Source organism: Citrus sinensis, chromosome 6, assembly GCF_022201045.2.
Source record: "Citrus sinensis cultivar Valencia sweet orange chromosome 6, DVS_A1.0, whole genome shotgun sequence".
Lineage (NCBI taxonomy): Eukaryota > Viridiplantae > Streptophyta > Magnoliopsida > Sapindales > Rutaceae > Citrus > Citrus sinensis.
Genome location: NC_068561.1, coordinates 23931878 through 23953247, shown reverse-complemented (window position 1 = coordinate 23953247; position 21370 = coordinate 23931878). Strand labels below are relative to the sequence as shown.

The 21370-nt window shown below is 35.1% G+C and overlaps 5 protein-coding genes and 1 long non-coding RNA gene across 6 annotated transcripts; 4 read left to right on the top strand and 2 right to left on the bottom strand.

Moving 5' to 3' along the window:
* Nucleotides 1-854: 854 nt before the first annotated feature.
* Nucleotides 855-1346, bottom strand: LOC102623751 (small polypeptide DEVIL 3-like). The gene has a single exon (XM_006482234.4). It carries the CDS (start codon nt 1246-1248, stop codon nt 1102-1104), a length of 147 nt encoding a protein of 48 aa, XP_006482297.2. The 5' UTR covers nt 1249-1346; the 3' UTR covers nt 855-1101.
* A 4062-nt stretch (nt 1347-5408) lies between these two features.
* LOC102623456 (AP2/ERF and B3 domain-containing transcription repressor RAV2) lies at nt 5409-7354 on the top strand. The gene has a single exon (XM_006482233.4). The coding sequence runs from the start codon at nt 6066-6068 to the stop codon at nt 6981-6983; it is 918 nt and encodes a 305-aa protein (XP_006482296.1). The 5' UTR covers nt 5409-6065; the 3' UTR covers nt 6984-7354.
* A 2049-nt stretch (nt 7355-9403) lies between these two features.
* LOC102623179 (transcription factor AS1-like) lies at nt 9404-11012 on the bottom strand. The gene has a single exon (XM_006482232.4). The coding sequence runs from the start codon at nt 10806-10808 to the stop codon at nt 9633-9635; it is 1176 nt and encodes a 391-aa protein (XP_006482295.1). The 5' UTR covers nt 10809-11012; the 3' UTR covers nt 9404-9632.
* A 1841-nt stretch (nt 11013-12853) lies between these two features.
* LOC127903046 (uncharacterized) lies at nt 12854-14698 on the top strand. The gene is made up of 2 exons (XR_008055802.1): nt 12854-13695; nt 14397-14698. It is a non-coding gene; the product is annotated as an uncharacterized LOC127903046 (long non-coding RNA).
* Nucleotides 14699-15517: 819 nt separating this feature from the next.
* LOC102622584 (allene oxide cyclase, chloroplastic-like) lies at nt 15518-16983 on the top strand. Its single transcript, XM_006482230.3, has 3 exons — nt 15518-15949; nt 16054-16178; nt 16475-16983. Exons 1-3 carry the CDS (start codon nt 15706-15708, stop codon nt 16871-16873), a joined length of 768 nt encoding a protein of 255 aa, XP_006482293.1. The 5' UTR covers nt 15518-15705; the 3' UTR covers nt 16874-16983.
* Nucleotides 16984-17708: 725 nt separating this feature from the next.
* Nucleotides 17709-19492, top strand: LOC102622874 (allene oxide cyclase, chloroplastic). Its single transcript, XM_006482231.4, has 3 exons — nt 17709-18145; nt 18229-18350; nt 18826-19492. The coding sequence occupies exons 1-3, from the start codon at nt 17914-17916 to the stop codon at nt 19225-19227; spliced, it is 756 nt and encodes a 251-aa protein (XP_006482294.1). The 5' UTR covers nt 17709-17913; the 3' UTR covers nt 19228-19492.
* Nucleotides 19493-21370: the final 1878 nt, after the last annotated feature.

Below are 21370 nucleotides of genomic sequence, written 5' to 3'. Positions count from 1 at the left end.
CAGAAATCAACTTAAATGAGTATATTACATCTAAAACACTTAAATTGTTTTAAGATCAAGAAAGTTACTTAAATTGATCAAGAACATTATGAACTTGTTTCTAAAATTCAAGGGATTATAGTAATAGAAGTATACCATGAAGGAGAAAGTATAACACTTTTATTAAACAACTTTATTGAGTTCAGATGCAAGTATTTATTAACCAAAATTAGAGGGAAACGTACTGTAATTTTTCCATCCATTTTATACGGTGCGAATGTACAGTTGAAAACTTTTACCGAGAATGAATTAGCCCTTTGCCTTGTCTCAAATGAGGTTAAAGCCATTTTTGGAAACCATTCAAATAAGTTTAAAAGTGTCATGTCGTTGCTTACAACACGCATGTGAAGCTCAATACTTTTCAACGTGCATTTTAATAGCTATGAGTTGACAAGACAAAGCAAAATAATGGATCATACATAAAAGACACAACGAACAAATCATCAGCAAATTTATATTACATCTTGCTTTCTTCCTCAAAATTAATGTTGTATATATATGTAGGTAGGCTCAGCCTTCTTTTTCTTTCATACTCAGCCCTAATGCATTTTCTTTGTTCTCTTGCTATCTAGCTAAGGCCTAAGGACTCATCACTTAACCCTAGCCTTCCTTGCATTTTTTAAGTCCATGAAGTTTTTAACTCTCTTTAAAGATATATTAGATTTTATTTTCCCTTGCATTTCTTTTTTCTTTTTGAATTATATCATGGTTGCGAAGACATCAACTAAAAGCTAATTAGCTAAACGTGCAAATATGGCGAGAATATAATTAACTTGAATTGGAAAAAAAAAGTAGAAAATGTTCAATGAGTGAAATCTAGAAATTGAAACTACTAATTTCCATGTACATAACAGGCCCAATGTGGCAAAGTACTCTTGCACCAAAGAAAATAATTTATTATATCCGAATTACTAATAATTAATCCCTAACAATTATCGTTGCTATGTACAGTTAGAGAAGAAAATAAAGAGATCAAATTCCAATTTGCAGCCAATTGCACAGAATCGTTGATGGAGAATGCATCATCAAGTGCTAGCTAGCAACTCCATTTTCATTTTGCATTCAGTCGTGCCAGCAAAGGAGCATGACCACACATCTTCTGATAATGTATAGTCTTCCTTTTTGTTCCTTCAAATACCCTCCAAGCTTTGTGCATGAAATCTTCTTCTTTGAGCTTTTCATGGCAGCAGCAGCATTTCCAATCTCCATTGTAACTTTCTAAATGTGAGAGAGAGGGGGGAGAGGGGAGAGACTCGAGAGAGCAAGAGACAATAAGCTTGTATTTTAGTGTAGTAGTAATGTTTTGATATGAGGCAAAGGCAAAGGAAAAGACCTAGCTTTAGCTTCTTATATAATGAGAGAGTGTGGTCCAAAGTTCACATAAAGAAAATTTAATTAATTTGTCACCTTAGGAACTGTGCGACCTCATCATCTTCTAAAAATTAATGCGGGCTTCACCAGCCAAGATATTTGGTCGGCCATTGATCATCAAATGACGAAAAAATTAAAATTAATTTCTTATATATTTGCTTGGGCATGCATATACTTTTTTGTTGCCATCTTTTCATAAGACTATTTATATGTTATCATGTTCTTGAAAAATTAAGCTTTAATATGATGTCTCCTTGTCATGTCTTGTTTGATTGCATATTGCATCCCGCATGATGCCAATTTATTATTTACCAACCATCCATCTTTCTTCTCAACTACTGTGTAAGTTTGTGGGAATTTAAACATTATTATAATAATAATAATAATAATAATCCAACGCTCTTTTGCTTGGTGGTCCAGTAAAATTGTATTCTATGGTAGAAGAGAATTCGAATAATTTGTTTGACACATAATAATTAAAAGAAAACATGTATCTTTCTACAACACATCTCTTGATATGTCGTCGTTGTCTCTGAAATTGTGCAAGCTTCTAGGGGTATTCGCGAATCGAATTTTACAGATAGGACTTCAATCTATATTTGATCCACGATATTGCGGATTATAAATTTTGAATTTCACCAATCCATGGATTGGTGAAATTCAATCCATACATTTGCGGATTGGATGCAGATTTGACCTAATCTACTATTTTGCGGATTGGTTTGCAGATTGAAATTTTTTAATTCTGTCTAATCTACGAATCAACTAAATAAAAAATTAATATAAAAATAATTTTACTACCGATTAAATTTAAAATTAAATAAGATTTAAATAAATTAATTGTTTAAATAAAACTAAAAAATATATTTAAAGTTTCAAAACATAACACACCAAAACGAAAAAAAAAAATCTTATTCGTTTAGATCAGTACATGAAAATTAATTATTTAGAAAGCTATATTTATTTATTTAAATATTTTTAATTTTATATTATTATCGGATAAGATATAATATAGTGTTAATGTAACTATATTTTAACTTATTTATTTACTAGTAAGTATTAATGCCATATTTACAAGTTTTATTTTTTAATTAAATAAATACTTTTATTTTTTACAGATTCGCAGATTTTTACGGATTTACAGGAGTAGATCCATATCCAATCCATCGATTGCAGATTATCAAATTTTCACTCGAATCCAATCTACCAATTCACGGATCGGATTTTCACCGATCAAATCCAATCTATCAGTCCAAGAATGTTGTTGTTTTTTTTTTCTTTTTAGCTAATTAAATAATTATATCTACAAAATAAACTCTGACTCTCAAGTTAACTGGCTATAAAAGTAGAGATTGAGCTTCTAAAATGACTAATCCCTCGTTTCTCAATCATAAGGGAAGATCTAATTATGTTTAAATTTTCTTCAATTTCATGTATTCATGTCGCGCAATTATGTAATTAGGGTGGATCAGTGGCCAGTAGGATTCAAGTATATGAACCTCTTCCAATTTGATGGGACATTAATGGTAGCTTCCTTTACATGCACTTTCAAATGGATAATAAAATCAATGATCAGTCCACGCTTGATAAGCTAAATATACAGCTAATGATGGACTTTTAATGATAGATTAATTAATTAAATATTAAGGGGCAGATATATCCTCGGAAACACAAAAGGGAGACAATATTTTATTTTAATACATTAATTTTGTATGGACGAAAATGAAAGCTCAGAGAAATTGGCAGAGAATCTGAGTGGCGCCTATAAGCCCAACAAAATATGAGTTGATTAATGAGCTAACTAGGGTTAAAACACCACATAATCCCACATGTTTTGTCTTGTGCTTCACCCGCACCCCACTAATCCCGTCGTAAACCTCTCTGGGGCTTGCACCTGGTCTTGTCCATTCTTCAATTAATTATGAATCTTAATTCACTTCCTTGACAGCAATATATATTCAGTCAACTCTTGGGTTTAAATTAAAGCAGTTGACCATCAGTTGAGCTAAATTGATTTCATCTATTCATAATATAAATGCTTTTCTGATTTCCTATATGCGCCTTTTTAGCTAAGTGGAGCATTTGCTTGGCCTTGACCCATCTAGACTTGTCTTATTATTATTTTCTTAACCCAAAAAAAAATAAAAAAAATTGGACATTTTATGCAGTGTCACTGCTCCATGAACCATTTATCAAAATGAAAATATAAGTGACAACAATTTATCGAAAAAAAATGAGACAGGAAAAAGAATTATTTAAATTAGGAGACAATGAGACTTAAAATTAAAACAAAAATGAGTCCATTACCAAACACAATGGGCCGTGCATGTCCCTGTCTCTTAACCTAATTGCTCTGCTGTCTAATCTATTACGTACTTTGCACGTATTATAAAATTACAAAGCTGCAAGGTACAAAGAAGACTGGTCGGCACGTGATGATCTCGTGAGAGACATGGCCTCTGCCGTTTACATCGAAGACAACTCTGATTTTTTGTTAATTTTTTACATTAGCCTCTTTCTTTTGTCGATTCCATGCTTCATTACTTCATTTTTTTTATACAATAAATTAATAAAAATTTTGTTCAATTTTCAAGAATTTAAAATCAATAATCGTATCTTTGTCTTGGTTTATTCAAAGATTACGTATGTGTTAATTGTCCGGAAGTTCCTAAATTGTACGGTTCAACGAATAATGTTGCGTAATTGGTTTCATTTTGGATTCTACAAATCTCAACTAATTAAATTAAATTAAGATAAGGGTTTGTTTTTATTTAATCACGTTATAAAAATTCTCAATTAGTAACATACTGAGCATCTGGATGAACTATTAAACTCGGTAGCTTAATTAAGTGGAATCAACTACAAATCACGTAATTAAATTGTTTTATGAATTGTTGATGACAACTGTTAAAGATTTTGTCAACGAAAGTTATCAGATTTTGAAATTAATCTTGGGAAGGAAAATGAAGACAAATAATAACAAGGTCAAATAGAAAAGCCAAGCGCACGAAGCTTTACTAGCAAGTCTTAGTTGTTTTTGTTTCGTTGTGTTATATGCATTCTTACTTCATTGTTAATTACATTGTCCTCCATATGGAAACACCTAAAATGTAATCACCAAGATATTCTGTTAATCATTTTACATATATAAATTCACCGGAAAGAAAGTATGATGTTTCTTCTAATATGCTGATATCGATGTTTTGAGCAATGTTAAAGTATTTCAACATTTAAGTTTTAATTCGAGTCTCAACTGATATAACATTTATTCATTGAATAGTAGTTAAATAATTTTAAAAATGATAAAATTCATCATCTAATAATTAAGTTACTAACTGTACCATAAGATGTATCTATGATTTGATTAAGGTTTCATTTTCTTATGGAAGAAACACAATCACACACGTGTCTCAAAATCTGTATATCAGGAGCCCTTACCCATGAAACCTCACAGAACCCGACGATGATTTTGGGATTTTCAGCCCATCACGAAATGACCCTTGCAAATGCAAAATGGATAGCCTTTCGAGGCCTGGTCCAAGCGTTGATGATGATGGCAGGACCATGTATAATGGCCTTGCCATGTGGTTCCATTGGGCTTGTTTGATAGGCATATGCTTCAGCCGCCATTATATGCGAAGCCAGGTGTCTGTGAGAAAGCAGTCATTTCTGCAACATAAATGTTTCATCCAGCACCAACCCATTTGCCATTATCATCTGATATTCTTAAATTGTACGTGTATTTTAAATTTTTCTCCAAAGTTATTTTCACCCCTCTTCGTCTTCAGGTTGTGCGATCTTCAAGGTTGGCCCAAAAGGGATCATATCATATCCAATATAATTACTGGCTAACAACCATTAGATTCGATGGGGCACACACGAAAAGTAAACTAAACCAAAAAAATTCCCGAGCACAGCAAACACAAAGCGGGCATACAAATGAAGACCACTGCGACAAGCCTTTTGCTATAACTATTCTTTTGGCTACTAACCAGTTGCGATATTTGATCGGATATGCATATGTTACTGCCTAGAGAAGTGGAATCACAACGTTTATTATGTTTTTATTTACTCCCCAAGTGCATGAACAGACATAACAAAATGTGCCCTTGGGGCTTGGATTATGTAATAGTGATTTTATCTTTCAAAACCAAATTTGAAGATCGAAACTGAACCTAGATAATAAGACAACTCAATCACCCTTTTGTCGGCGCACAGAAAAATAATATATGTGCATGTCACTATTAAATTTTCTTGGAAAATTCAACCAATCACGCCTTCCCATTCTCACCCACTCATCATTTTATAACAGCAAAGCATGTATATCATATTGATGAAACAGACACTTTAATTTATTAAAAATAATTTAAATGTAGTAGTAGATAAGATTGAATAAAGTTAGAGATGACACCAGCATGGAAAAGAAATTAAAAGGGCCTATGGCCAGAGGATCAAAATCATATATGTCCAGCAGCTAGCTTAACTTTCATGGGGGGATGAACATTCAGAACAATCGCTGTTTGCACTCATGTGACTTCCCATCAATTGGCTCAATTGGGTCCCCTCAAATTATGGTTTCACTCTATATATGATGAATCATAAATTCACTTCATCGTAACATGAACTCGTAAGCTAAGCTATATCTATCTCTTTGAATGGCAAGCAATTCAAGTTCAGTTGATCTTGATCATGATCATAATCTCAGTGAAAATGGCATCGATGCCGAGTCAAAAAAGTTACCTTCTTCAAAGTATAAGGGGGTGGTTCCACAGCCTAATGGCAGATGGGGTGCACAAATATATGAGAAGCATCAACGTGTGTGGCTTGGTACATTCATTGAAGAAGAGGAAGCTGCTAGGGTCTATGACACTGCAGCACTGAGGTTCCGGGGCCAAAATGCAATCACAAATTTCAGAACTTCATTGGAGACTGATGACGAAGACGATTACATGGAGAAGATTTTCTTGAGCTCACATTCTAAGGCTGAGATTGTTGATATGCTAAGGAAGCATACTTATAAGCATGAGCTTGAGCAAAGCAAACAAAATTATGCATGTGTCGGCATTAGTTGTTATAATAATAGCTCAGGTTTTAGTGACCTGTTTGGGTCAAATTGTTTTCAGGAAACACCTGTTGAATTCCTTTTTGAGAAAGTGCTTACACCAAGTGATGTGGGGAAGTTAAACAGAATGGTGATACCAAAGCAACAAGCTGAGAAGCACTTTGCATTAAGCTCAGAAATTGCTTCCAAGGGGTTGTTGCTGAATTTTGAGGATAGTACTCAGAAAGTTTGGAGGTTGAGGTACTGTTATTGGAGTAGCAGCCAGAGTTATGTGTTGACAAAGGGGTGGAGCAGATTTGTTAAGGAGAAAGGCGTGAAAGCTGGAGATACGGTGAGCTTTTGGAGATCTAATGTTGGGTCTAATTCAAAGTTGTTCATTGATTGCAAGCTGCAACAAAATGGAAATGGGTCAGGCTTTGAAGAGATGCAGAGCCAAGTTCCAAATATCGGTGTAGTCAGATTGTTTGGAGTCAATATTTTAGAGGATCCAAACAATTTGTGTTGTAGATAATATGAGGTTTCTGTAAAAGTAAGAAGAGGCTGAGAGAGTTCCAAAAAGGCTAGCTAGTTATACAAGAGGTTAATTGACTGAAGATCATGAAGTGCTTTTATATAATTTGCTTTCGCAATTTTTTTTTAAATTTTTTTGGTTCGTTTATGGGCCATGTTAAAAGTTACAAACTAGTTCCACGATCATTAGATTTAATAGAAGGCAAATGTTAACTTACGGCACACAAATTATGCGGGTTCTACTAAAGTGATACTGATGTTACATGTGGCGTAAGTACAGTTGAATGTAACTTAAAGGCTCCTTAGTAGGAAAAAAAAAATTCTTGAGTTAAATTGAAATAAAAAATAAGTTGTCATAAATTTAGGAGCCAATTTCCATTGGATACTGTTTTTATAGATTTTTTTCCTTTCTGTTTGGGAAATTAGATTGCCTATGTTTAGCGTATTTAAAAGCAATTTGTTTTTTTTTCATGCATGCCTCCAAAAAAACTTAACTAAATGATTTTAAAGTTATTTTATTTTATTGACTCTCTGTCTTCAAATCCTAAAAAAATAAAAAATAAAAGGCACAAAAATTAATTTGACTTTTGACCACGCTCCTATAAAAAAGATAATAAAAGTAAAAACCATCGCACGCCAGAATTTGAATTAAGAAAGAAGAAAATATCTCTCCCAAAGTAGTCATGCAGAAAATCAATTCCTTAATCATCAATTACTTCTCCTGGAATGGAACAGACCAACCACGTTAATTTTTTTTCTAATACAAATCTAAGAATAAACATGTATATACCATACCAAGAAAACAAGATTTAGAAATATTTTCTTCCTCTTTTCGAAAACAAAATTCAAAAGCATACATGATCAAGAATTCTCCTTCTACTTGTTGTCATTCTTCTTTTTAGAACATAATAAAATGGTCTGCTTGGAATTATTCTTGCTATTATTTTGGATGAGGGTGCTTGGGAATCAATCCATGCCAAACACCCCCTTAACTGCCTAATTCATTGCCTCCTATTTGAACAGAGAGGACAAATTAAAAGTGATTGCCGATCCAAGAGAAGATCTCAGGCGAAACATGCACAGTTTTATGATATCAAATCTGATGAGTTGTTGTTGTGGCCCGTAAGCATGATTGGAGCTCCCACAGTTTATTAGGTTTTGCATCTTTGTCACTACGAGTAGACAGGGTAAGCCGACTAAGCCAAGGCATTAAATTTTGAGCCACCCTTGTACGAAGCTATATGCAATGCAAGTGACCAAAATTTGCAGAGGCAACCCTTTAAATATAGAGGAACTACAACTATCACTTGCTTTTTCGAATCTACACCCTCAGGACCAAAACTATTTATGTAGAGCCAAATTATTAGTAATTAAGATTTTGGTTCAATTTCAACGGGCAACACCCTAAAAAGAGAAGAATGGCACTTAAAGTCCCTACTATTTTTTGTATTTATTATGTAGGTCTGCAATTTACTTTTATTTTCTCGATGAAGGCTATTTACAAAATGAGGGACCTATTTTGACATAAAAGAATAAATCAAACTCTCTGTAGAGGAAATACAAACACTTTAGGACTTGCATTGTTATTACCCCAATTATAGAGGCCAGCTGCTGCGATAATGGGAAACGACAAAACGTATTAGGGTAAAGAAACTAAGAAAGAAAGAAGAGTTTGTGAGTTGCCAGGGCAATTAACGTTTGTTAAAGCAGCGGGTAACTGGCGAGCTGCTGAGCTGAGTGCTGAGGCTGTCTGAGCAGGTGAGCAGTGAGGCCAGTCCATCCCCCCAACAGTAGTAGCACTAAAGCCTATCCCAAAGTCATCTCTCTGATGAGTCGTTTTCAAAAAGATGTGGCATTTACAACAATTTTACATACAGCACAGCATCAGCCATCACCAGTGTCCAGTGTCTCCTCAAATCTGATATGGGCGCTCCCACTCTCTCTATTTATGTGATTACTGCGTGACCATTGTTGATGATTCAAAGAAATCAGGGCGCCCCATACCCACTGCCACACACAGGCACATTTAATGTACATATGAATATGTATTGTACTGGTATTGTTACCCCTCCAAAAAGAAAAAGTGAACTCCTTTTATTCCGCTAACAAAAATGTAAAAACGATTTGACATTACACGACAGAACCCACCAGCGCCAGCTCCCCTCCTCTTTTCAGTTTCATTCATTATGCGCGTACGCCTTTTCCCCTCATCTTCCTCACTTTGCTTCGTTTCTTTGGTTTTTGACAGGAACAAACAGGCCGCTCATTAACTTAGTGACACCAATGATGTCAAAATTATGTTGCAAACTATTCATATTACAATTAGCCGGTTGGCAAATGCCTAAATCAAATGGTTTGATGTATTTTATGATGTAGAAAAAGAATGAAAACTACATCCACAAGAGTTTACACATAGTTAGCTTCTTGAATAAAGATGAAAAATTCTATGATTAATTATTCAACCAGAAAATATCGAACAGTTTAATTTACCAACGTTATTGATCGAAGTTCTTAAGGATATATATAAGAAAAAAAAAAAAACAACACAATAGCTACATGGGTTCAAGGAATCAAAGTCTTATCTATCACATTATGCCTTATCAAAAACGGTCGCAAAATCCAAATGCAGGCCTTAATTAGCTATGGCCGGTTAGTGCATATCCTTTGGGACGACACAGAATCCATGAGAAGTGCTGCTTTGATGAACTCCAATTTGCTCAACAAGCTTAAGCAGTTTAACATGCCTGCTACACCATGCTTCCATTAACTTAGCTTCTTTACTCTCAGCATCTCTCTGCAAAGCACTCAGCTGCTCTTTATACTCACTCTCAATTCTCCCAAGATGAGACAATTCCTCTTCTCTCAAAGCCCTTATCTTTGTTTCAGTTTCATCCATCTTTTCCCTCCTCTTTCTTGCTTTCTCGGACTCCAACTGCTGCTCCAGCCTGCTCAGCCTCCAAGTTGCCTCCTTTTTATGCTGCACCCAGCTTTGCCTCCCCTCTTCAAGCTCCTTACAGTACTGTACCAAAGTACCCACTTGCGGACCCGGCATGAACCGGGCCACAGGGTTCATATCCCCCAGTTCAATCCCCGGTTCAGATGGAGAAAGCGACAGACTCACACTAGGAGAAGCTGTAGTAGTAGATGAAGTTGAAGACGTCAAAGATGAACCACTGGTATGATGATTATGATTATGATTATTCATCCACGTAGGACCGGACCCAAGTGAAAGAACCGGTTCAGGATCAGCACCGCCAAGTGGTAGATTAGGCATAATAGCATTGGCAGGGACCGGGTTCAAATTCAAGTTCAATGCTTGCATCGCGAAAAGCTTAGGCTGCACGTACTTCTCAGCAAAAGTCTCTAAGATATGATCATATCTCCCCTGAGCGACTTTCTCAGGCGAAGAACAAGAACCAGAACCCAAACCCACTACCGGAACATTCCCCTCCTGCTGCTGATCGGAATATTCCCTTCTCTGCTTCTCCTTGTGCAGCTGCTTCAACTGCTTCTCCTTAAAAACCTCCCACCACTTTCCCAATCTCTTGGCCGTTCTCCCGGGGACTTCACTCGCGATCTTCTTCCACTTGTTGCCGTATTTGGCCTGCAACGAAATGACTAGAGATTGCTCCTCTGGGGATAAAGAACCCTTTTTGATGCCCGGTTTGAGGTAGTTTTTCCAGCGCTCGAGGCAAGATTTGGGGTCACGGTTGAGGGTTTTGCCCATGCGTTGTGAGATGAGGTTCCATTCTTTGGGGCCATATTGCTTCACGTATGCTTTCAAGATTGCGTCTTCTTCTGGTTGCCAACGTTGCCTCTCCTTCATTTGATCATCATTATGATTTGCTCATGAGGGTATATCTCTCTAATGATCATCCATTTGCTGATAGATGAAGATTTTGCTGAAAGTTGCTTTTGTGTGATGCATGAATAAGAGAAGGTAACAAAAGAGAGGAGTGAGCTTTCTATATATGAAGGGAAATTATGAATGGAAGAGTTTTACGAGAGGGGGTAGAAGGGAGATCCCATCGACGCCATTTAGATGGGATGAGGGGTTGTGGGTAGTCAACGCAAGATGTGATGCGTGAGATGCACGCGTTTGACAAAGGTGTTATTATGGTTATTTTTATACAATGTTAACAATCTCTCATTTTAGTATAATGTTTAGGCAATCACTGTCTTACGTGCATGTAAGATAGAGGGACCCTAGTGTTTATGGCTCGTATCTTAAGGTTTATCATAAGTTGAGTGAGAGTCTTTATTATTATTACTATTATTACTATTGAATATTTATTGTATAATTATAACTCTATTGATATTTAAGTTGAGATATTTATTGAAATCAAGTAAAACTTATTTTTTGATAGCATAACTTATACATTTACTCTCACAAAAATTGGAGAGATATCTGATTATAATTATTTTATAACAACATAATTTATACATCTAGTTTCACAAATATTAGAGAGATATTTGATACACTTATAAATCAATATTAGAGATGCTTATCTCCACACAAATTTTATTTTAATGAAGACACATGAGTTTCAGTTATTTTGCAGGACATGATTGGGGTTGCTAAACCCCGTATTGTTCCGATTTAGCTCTTTTTACAGAGCCCTTATTAAACAAAAAAAAATGAAGACACATGAGTCATCTGAGTTTTTTTAAGGGGACTCGAATTGCAACTCTTACACATATGAGTGCTGCTGCTTGTCACTCAGGTAAAGGTCGAGCGGCAATTGAGTGAGAGTCAATTTTAAAGGACTTAAGAAAATTTTTTTGAGATTTTTCGATGAAGAGCGTGACAAAGGATGCTATTTATAGTCTTGTGTTTTAGTCATTTTTCTCGTTTTGAAAATGCAATTTGAAGAAGTGGCTGAAAATCAAGGATGGAGCTAACATTTGGGCAAGTGAGGGCTGTTGTCCCTACTTGATGAAAAAAATCATCGAAAGTGCATCAATTATTTAAGATCTTGTCCTCGCGAACTTAATTCAAATGCCCAATAGTAGGTGAAAATTTTAAGCTTCTCACCCTGGGAACTTAATTGAAATGTCCCATGAATTGAAATTGGGATCATTTATATTGGATTTATTGTTAAGTTACTGCTTATGAACTAAACTTTTGGCCCCATCTTTGTTGAAAAGAAAATTCATATGACGTTTATATATCATTTGTAGGTATTGGTTCATCTAGAATCTCTTGCTTATTGAGTAATATCACAGATCCAAAGCTATAGAAAGGACTTCCAGAATGTTAGATTCTAATACACCCCTAAATCCTGTGATGCTTATGCCCTTTTGCTTAGCTAAATTAGCTCTGTGACATAATGCACCTGTTGGATGGCTGGACAGTATAAATTTTACACATTGAGAAACTTTAACGAAATCTTTAATTTTAAACGAAGTTCATAATTATCTATAAATTAAGTTTGGATAAATTGCAAAATGTTAACTAGGGATGTCCTATCAAGTATTCTAACTCGGTCAAGACATAATTAAACTACATCATTCGCTAAATGGACAAACCTAACAATATTGTTAAGATGAGAGATCCCAAAGATCTTTGAACAATTAGAAGTTATCTCACTAAGAATAAGATAAGCACGCATGAAATGACCAACATATATTTTTGATAACCTTGCTAGCTTAGTTTGGAGCAAGCAAGTGCTCCTAGACATGGTCAGCATTAATGGTGTTGCATGGTGTACTGTGGACTGTTGCCATTTTTACCATGGTGAGGAAATATGAGTCACATTGGAGTAAAACAGATTTTGGCACTATTGGCTGGCATTGAATGAGAGTGGAGTATATGGGGTTTCCTTACTTTTAATAATTTTTGTCTTTCCTTTACAATTGAAAAGAAAAAAGAAAAAAAGAAAAACTTTTGTCTGTGATAGAGAGGAGAAGAGAAGAGCCACTGAATTTTGGCAGAGAAAGCAGAAGAGCAGCAGAGAGAGTGGAGAAAGAAAGAGGAGAGGGAAATGGAGGGTGATTGATTGTCCGTGTTCGTTTCTGTCTGTGGGGGCCGAATGAGTCAGAAAATTGTGGGGGTGGAAATGACTTGACACTATTTAATTTCCCCATCAACAGAAGCGGGAAGCAGAATAGCTAGCTAGCAATGCATGTACATGCGGCCATGTGGGCTAATCTTTTTTTTTTTAAAATAGAAAGATGCCAATCTCCCAAATCCAGTAATTTTTTTTTTTTTTTGAGAAGCCCAAATCAAGTAATTTGATTTGCTATGCTACTAACGGTGAGTTTCTCAATAGCAACCCTATAATGATTAGGCAAAATTTTGGTTGCCCTAGGATCCTAGGCTTTTTTTCGCTTTAGAGCAGCAGAGGCAGAGCAGCCATGGTTAAAAAGAAAGAGAGAGAGAGAGAGATCTGACAAAGCGCTATTAAAATTAGGCAGCATCATTCCAAAAAATTTTATTTCCCATTTTTAGCGGCTCTAAGAGAGTGGGTGCACGCGCTATGGTGGGCGTGTGAGGGTGGAAAGATGATGTTTTAGGGACACAACACACGACTAATCAACGCGTTTCTCGGATCTGTGGGAAAGTAGGGGGAGGTTTGTTCGTGTTTGGTCGGAGTGTGCGTCGCTCCATGCGCTGCGTGGCTGCTACTGCCCACCACTAGGCCTGAAGCCCACTCTATCAAGCTACCAACAACAGCACACATTATATTGTTCTTCTCTCTACACCCCTTGAGGTATTTTTCAACTTTTATTTTTTTTTAAGTCTTTTGAATTAAAGTGATGATAAGGTTATTCTTACTGTGAATATCAATATATTTGTCGTGTAAGTGGATGTCTTCTTCTATACGACTTCAAGCATACATTTATAAGTTTTTTTTTTTTTTTTTTTGTTTTAATTTGGACTCTTGATCTTTTCATGATATTGAACTTTAATATAAATAAAGATAGGATCACATATAAATTAGAAAATAAATTTGAATATTTGCTTTGATTTCCTTATTCTCTTCATGGCTCATATATGACGCAATCCAATCATGTCTTGGCATATAACTAAAATTTACTGCATCGACTAATTCCTTGACTTCAAAGTTTAACATTCCTCTCTTGGTGGGGGGCTGTTTTACCCCAATAATTTTGTCATCATAGCATCACCCAAGCTATAGTGAGTTTCTGCAAATGATTTCTCAATATGAACCCATCAAACCAGAATAGAGACGCCCCCCCATATATAGTAAGTACATCACAGCTGGTATATTAAGGCAGGCATAAAAACAAAAGATCCTCTCCATTTTAATTTGAGCCTTGCGTGTCCAAAAAACAAGTCACTCGACAAATTTTGCCAATAATATTATACTATACATTGCTTTGAATTTTTTATTTTTTATTTTTATTTTTGACTGCATGCATGCATGATATGAGGTTCAAATTATTGAAGGGAATGGGACCCCAAAACTGAAAACACAGAAGAGAGAGTCTCTAGTCTCAAAGTCTCCACCTCTCATCAGTTTTACGAACTACGGACTCCTTTATTATCAAGAAATATGGTGTCCTGAGGAAAGAAGATGATAAAGCAAATGCAATTTATTGACATTGTTTTCACCATTGAATGTGAACTATCTTTTAGCAAATTGCATGGTCCCCCCTTCTACTTCTGTGCAAGCAAATGTTTTTCACATTAATTTGCTGATAGAGCAGGAGGCCCCCACTCTCGATATTGCTAGAGCTCCATTATTGACACTCTTTTCTTTTCTCTGGAAATATTAAATTATAATTTGTAATTTACATTACATCAAAAAATGTACTTGGTGAGAGAGATAGTTATTCCAATTGCTAATGGAGAACCCAACCTTGTAGTTCAAAAAGTAAGAAACAAATAACGTAGGACCACCTAAATTGTTCTAGCTATAGTACATACAAATGCAGGGCACAGTGGAAAAGATTTTCAGTGCACCCTTCTTCAAGCTACAACAATTTCAATCAGTATATTATATTTTAAATAAGCAAATTAATTTGTCTGTGCCCAAACAGAGAAAAAGAAGAAGAAATAGAGGTGAATAGGATTTAGAATATATTTGGTGGTGAGATGTTGTAATTTTTAAGTTGCGATAAAAATAAATGGGATGGATTTTTTTCAAAAAAAAAACTCTAAATTATTTTGACAAAAATAGTGACCTGAAATTGCATATTGACTGCATACAAAGATAGGATTTTACATAAATAAATCCACTAATATAAACTCATCTCTGGATAAGTAACTTCAAGTCCCTTTGCTTAAAAGAAAGGTAAAAGTTGGTAATTTATTATAAAAAGAAAAAAAAATAGAGGAACACCAACGTGTGTAGAGTCCAAACAAACAACGCACTACACGTGTATTACGAAAAGAAAGTTCCTAAGACATTATAAATTAGGATAAAATTGAGTTGCACCCAACCGTTGGGTTTCTACCTATTTAAGTGGACCCCACTCATTTAAGTGGATCTAACAACTGGTGTAATTGTGACACGGTACCACAATTGCATTGTAGCCCGATATATAAATTAAGGCAATTTCCACGGGAACATGAAGACTCGTCGACTATTAATCTATGTCCACGGTGACCGCAGTAGCACCGTCCTTCTGTGCAACCAAAGGAAGAAAAATTCTCTATACATGTATTTCTCATCAGTACGTAGTTGCGTTTGCATCACTTTCTACCTTCCCCAGCGCCCACTAAAACTGAATTAGAAGAAGGAAAAATCTCGAGTATGGCTTGTTCAAGCTCTGCTTCAAGAATCGTTATCTCTTCTTCTTCTTCTTTTGTCAAACAAGTCGATAATTCTTGTCCGGCCCAGTCATCATTTATGCAATTCAAGCTCACATACCCAAGGTCTCTGACTCATCAAAGTTTCAATCTCCACGCCACCACACACTGCATCTCCTCAGTACCCAAAAGATCTTTCACTTGCACGAGCCAATCCAATAACCCGATCCCATCTACAAATGAACCTTGTTAGTATCTTCTTTTTTTTTTTTTTTCTTAACATTCCTCTGTTTTTAATTTGACGTATCTTGTTAATCATTCTCTTTACCGTTTTATCTTTGATTAATTGTAGCCAAAGTTCAAGAATTGTATGTTTATGAGATCAACGAGCTAGATCGTGGCAGCCCAGCCTATCTCCGGTTGAGCAAGAAATTTTTCATCAATTCACTCGGTGATCTTGTCCCTTTTAGCAACAAAGTAAATTAATTTTTCACAGTACCCATTTGTTTTGCAAGTTAATCATCCTTCGTGTTTCAATTATATTAATACCGCACAAAAGTTCTATATTCAGATTACTTCATACAAATTATAACCTGATGTGATATAAAATTAGTAATTTATCGTATGTGAATCTTGTTGAAGTCGTCAAGTATGAAAAAAAAAAAAATTGGGTGACAATATGATATACCGCAACATGATCACCAATATCGCTTATTCTATTGTTACTAGTATACATAGAATTGTTAATATATAATCTTTTTAACGTATTGCAGTTATATAGCGGAGACTTGCAAAAGCGAGTGGGAATTACAGCAGGAATTTGCATTTTGATCCAGCACAAGCCAATGAAAGGTGACAGATACGAAGCCGTATACAGCTTCTACTTCGGAGACTACGGTCACATATCGGTGCAGGGGTCTTATTTGACATACAAGGACACGTGTCTCGCTGTGACTGGAGGGTCAGGGATCTTTGAAGGAGTGAGTGGGCAGGTTAAGCTGAAGCAACTTGTGTTTCCATTTAAGCTGTTCTATACTTTTTATTTGAAGGGCATTAAGGATCTGCCGGGAGAGCTTATGGGGAAGCCCGTGAGGCCCAGCCCTTTTGTTCACCCAAGCCCTATGGCTAAGGCTTGTAAGCCTGGTGCCACCGTTGCTAATTTTACTGATTAACTAGGATTTTCAATTAATATTTAATTAGTGCGTGTGATGATTAAGAAAGCATACGTATGCCTTTAATTTTTATCTATTCTGAGTGGATGGGAAATGCTTTTGGACTTGTATTTAGTTTGTATGAGGCATAAAAATTTCTATTAGCTAGCTGCCTAGCTCTCGGCCATCTCTTCCATATTCACACGACAAGCAAGAGAAATATTATCTTGTAGCTTTTCAAGACATTTATTAACAAGAAAATAGTTGAAAAAAATGACCTAAACAACATAATAAGCTATTGCATGATTATAACTGCCATCAAATTAAATCTGATTAAATAAAAATAAGATGTGTTTAAACAATCATAGTTGTGCATCCATATGACTCAAACTTGAGGCTTAACCAATGAGTAAATTCTTAAAATTTTAATTAAATAATATGATATGTGACCTGTCATTTATTAGGTAGTTGAAGTTTTTTCATAAATTTTAAGTGAATTAATTAAATTATCTCACAAAAGAGCACTACATCATAACTAATATAAAATAAAATAATCAAAAAATTAAGCTAAGAACTACAAATACGATCCAAAAATATGAATCCGATTTGATAAGTCTAGCTGTATAAAATTAACATCGACCGACCATTGACAAAGATAAGATATATAGAAAATTCATTGAAAAAAGATTGTTAAAAATAAATAAAAGTTACCACCGTCCAATGAAAATCAGGTGTTGAAAAAAAGAACAGGAAATGCAATCGCACGTGATCTGACTTTTCCCACATGGGATTATCAAGACTCATTGACTAATACCTACTACCTCGTGAGACGTGTCATTCAAATTGATAAACGCAGACCACCGGTTGCACCGTCTCTCCGTACACCTAAAATCACCAAAGAAAACTTTTTTTTTTTCCACTATAAACACGGGGAAAAAAATGAAAACACCCACACTGCACCGATCCACATTTTCCCATCAGAAAATTCCCTCACTTTCTTTCCTCCCAAACAGTCAAACACTGATTTAACAACAGAAATTATCAACAAAAGATTATCCCCAATGGCTTGTTCAAGCGCCGCTTTGAGAACCATCTCTTCTGCTTCTGTCAAGCTAGCCAATTCAACATCACCAACCAAATCATCATCAATTTTAGTACCATTTAAGCTGAATAATCCTTTTCTAATCACTCAATGCCCCCACCTTCAAGCCGCCACAAGCTGCAACTTCACAGTACCCAAAAGATCTTTCACTTGCAGAAGCCAAGCTAACTCATCAGATGATCCCAGACCCAGTTAGTATTTTCACTTTTCTTTTACTTCCCAGAGTCACTTTTACTTTTTATTATTTATTTACAGCTTCTTGTTGTTTGTGTAGCCAAAGTTCAAGAACTTCATGTGTATGAGATCAACGAGCGAGATCGTGGCAGTCCAGCTTATCTTCGCTTGAGCCAGAAACCTGTGAATTCACTTGGTGATCTTGTCCCTTTTAGCAACAAAGTGAGTCTTTCTAACCCCCGGTTTTACTTAAATTTATTTTCAAGTTCATATATATCCTCTGTTTTTTCGCATCATACCACAATTATATAAATATATCATATATGCCGATACTTCTTGATCTAATTATGATCCTAAACCCTTTTTGCTTATTGGGTAAATTTCTCTATGTTGCATTTGTAAGAAATTTTATTTTTTTCCCGGAAAATATTACCAACAATAACCCTTGTTCAGGGAAAATGTTTCTCCTTTTGAAATAGTTTTACTTGGGAATTAAGATTTTTGTTTTTCAAATGTGGTAACATGCTAAAATGTGGATTTAACTAGATTGCACGATCTAACTTAACTCTTTACTTCAAAATGCAGATGTCTGTACTTGAGAACTTTGATAATTTATAATCATCACAAGTACATGTATTATTTATTCTTAATTTGAAATTGTCACGGCCTGCATTATTTATTTTAATTTAAATTACAGTTATATACTGGAGACCTGCAAAAGAGGTTGGGAATAACAGCGGGTTTATGCATTTTGATCGAAAACAAACCAGAAAAGAAAGGTGACCGATATGAAGCAATTTACAGCTTCTACTTTGGAGACTATGGTCACATAGCTGTGCAAGGACCGTATTTGACCTATGAGGACACTTATCTGGCTGTGACTGGTGGATCCGGCATCTTCGAGGGAGTGTATGGGCAGGTTAAGCTGCAGCAACTTGTGTTTCCATTTAAGCTGTTTTACACATTTTATTTGAAGGGCATTAAGGACTTGCCAGAAGTGCTTCTGGGGAAGCCGGTGGATCCGCACCCTGGTGTTGAGCCCTCCCCTGCTGCTAAGGCTTGTGAGCCTGGTGCAGCCATTGACAATTTCACTAATTAGTTAGGGATATGAGGACATCTTTAATTGGGTTGTTTTTTAGTCAAGTGAATAATGTGTGCAAGCATATTGGCTCTAGTGATATGATGATGAAGATGGTGATGGCCAAATAACAAGGTGGGAGGTTGTTTTTTTTTTCTTGGGTTTTGTTACCGACGTTTTGCTTTCTTGGGGTAGCTTTTGAGGGCAACTTTTGTTTAATTGTGGTCTCAAACTCGCAATAGTGATATGCATGGCTGTATTTTGAGTGCTTTTGCCATTTGGTGAATTGCGCAGATCCACCTTCAACGACAACAGAATATGACAGTCTGTGCCTCTGTTGTAGTGCACTGGCAGGGAGAGAGAGAGAGAGAGCAAGCATGTGTTATTTGATGCTAAATCTGGAGATAGTTTGGTTAAAGTAGAAGGAACTAAGAACCCCAATGACCCAACTCAAAAATTTACTGCAGTGCTACCCCTAACCCTAACATTGATCACCAAATAGACAAACAACCCTTTTTAACTTTTATTTTTCAAATATTATGCAACAAATTTATAGAATAATCAAACCTTGTAGTCTAGTAGTTGATTGAAATGGAGCAATTTGCTTAGAGCTAGCATTCAACTTTTATTCTTGTTATACTTATAGTTTACGAATTAAAAAAACTTAATATGTCACAGTCTAAAAGTTTGTACGATTTGAATTGATCACTATAAATTTACAGGACAAACAAAGGAAATGTGACAGTTTACTTAAAATTTTTTCTGAGAAATATTGCACCTGCATTGATCACATATGGGCTTAAAACAAAATTAAATTAAAGATGTATCTCGGTTAAAGTAGATGGAGTGGCATAAATCGGTTCGTTTTGGTTTTGTGCAAAAACCAAATCAGACCGAGACTAACCAGTTCAAAAGGTAATGAACAAAATATAAATCGAATTGAATTATTTCAGTTCGGTTTTTAAGTTCGATTCGGTTTTATATGATTTGGTTCATGAAATTTTTTTTACTTTTATATTAGTCAATTTTTTTATATTTTTCACCTAAATTTATTTATTTTTAGCCAAATTCAATTATAATCACCAATCATTTATGTTTTATGCAAAAATACTAATAAAAATGTTATTGTTTATGTATAAATTGAACAATTTTTATTTTATTTTAATGCTAAACCGATATGTTTTTATTCTATTTGATTCAAAATCGAAAATCGATCGATTTACATTTTTTGAATCATTCAATTTTGACTTACCGAACCAAACCAAATCCCTATCCTAGTCAAGACTGAAGAGCATGGCACTAGCAATGGCAATTTAAGGGTTTGGGTAAAGTTTTTTGAAGCCTATGCCCAAGTTATTGACAACAGACCCAAACCCTCCAAAAGATCGTCCATACTTAGACGGGGCATGCTTGGGCTTGGATAATTTTTTCAAATGAATTTTTAATAGAGTTAAAAATAGGAAAAAAAATAAAGGAACACTTAAACTAAAAATGATTAATTGATTATACAATATATAATAGACTAATAATCAAATAAAAGATTATTTATAAAATATAAAGGCCCATGCTTTTTCCATGAGTCCATATTCAGGCCCATCTACTGTGAGCTTTTAAATTTTCAGCACGTGACTAGGCTCATTCGCTGCAGGCTTTTTTGCCATATCTACATGGCACACACGAATGCCAATGTTATTTGGATTTCTATATAAAAAATATTTATTACACGTCACGTGCCCATTATTTGATTAACATAAGTTTGGCTCTCCGATTTCCAGCTTTCATTTCAAATTTTCAAATTTTTTTTTTTTACTTGCAGTGGAAGCTATTGATAGGGTTGGCAAATTTTACTATTTGGATTAAGATTTGAAATCCAATTATGTCCAAATTTACTACTTGGGAGTTGGAAAATACCAAATGGGATCTTGACAAGTTGGTTTGATGAAGCACAAAGATCCAACATATTGATTTCTATATGTATGACAAGTCCGTTTACTGAAATAAATATATCTTATTAATTGGTTATATGTATCTGACATATCATTTATGACATAATTTGCACTGCAGATTAAGATTAAGATTCAAGATTTTTATTAAACAGGTCCATTTTTGTCCCAATTTATTGTTTAGGATGTGATTTAAAACAAATTTTCATCCCAATTCATGA

Coding starts and splice junctions, on each gene's coding strand:
- LOC102623751 (XM_006482234.4), bottom strand. CDS start 1,248: ATGGAGATTGGAAATGCTGCTGCTGCCATGAAAAGCTCAAAGAAGAAG.
- LOC102623456 (XM_006482233.4), top strand. CDS start 6,066: ATGGCAAGCAATTCAAGTTCAGTTGATCTTGATCATGATCATAATCTC.
- LOC102623179 (XM_006482232.4), bottom strand. CDS start 10,808: ATGAAGGAGAGGCAACGTTGGCAACCAGAAGAAGACGCAATCTTGAAA.
- LOC102622584 (XM_006482230.3), top strand. CDS start 15,706: ATGGCTTGTTCAAGCTCTGCTTCAAGAATCGTTATCTCTTCTTCTTCT. Junction 15,950..16,053: donor CCCATCTACAAATGAACCTT/GTTAGTATCTTC, acceptor GATTAATTGTAG/CCAAAGTTCAAGAATTGTAT. Junction 16,179..16,474: donor TTGTCCCTTTTAGCAACAAA/GTAAATTAATTT, acceptor AACGTATTGCAG/TTATATAGCGGAGACTTGCA.
- LOC102622874 (XM_006482231.4), top strand. CDS start 17,914: ATGGCTTGTTCAAGCGCCGCTTTGAGAACCATCTCTTCTGCTTCTGTC. Junction 18,146..18,228: donor ATCAGATGATCCCAGACCCA/GTTAGTATTTTC, acceptor TTGTTTGTGTAG/CCAAAGTTCAAGAACTTCAT. Junction 18,351..18,825: donor TTGTCCCTTTTAGCAACAAA/GTGAGTCTTTCT, acceptor TTTAAATTACAG/TTATATACTGGAGACCTGCA.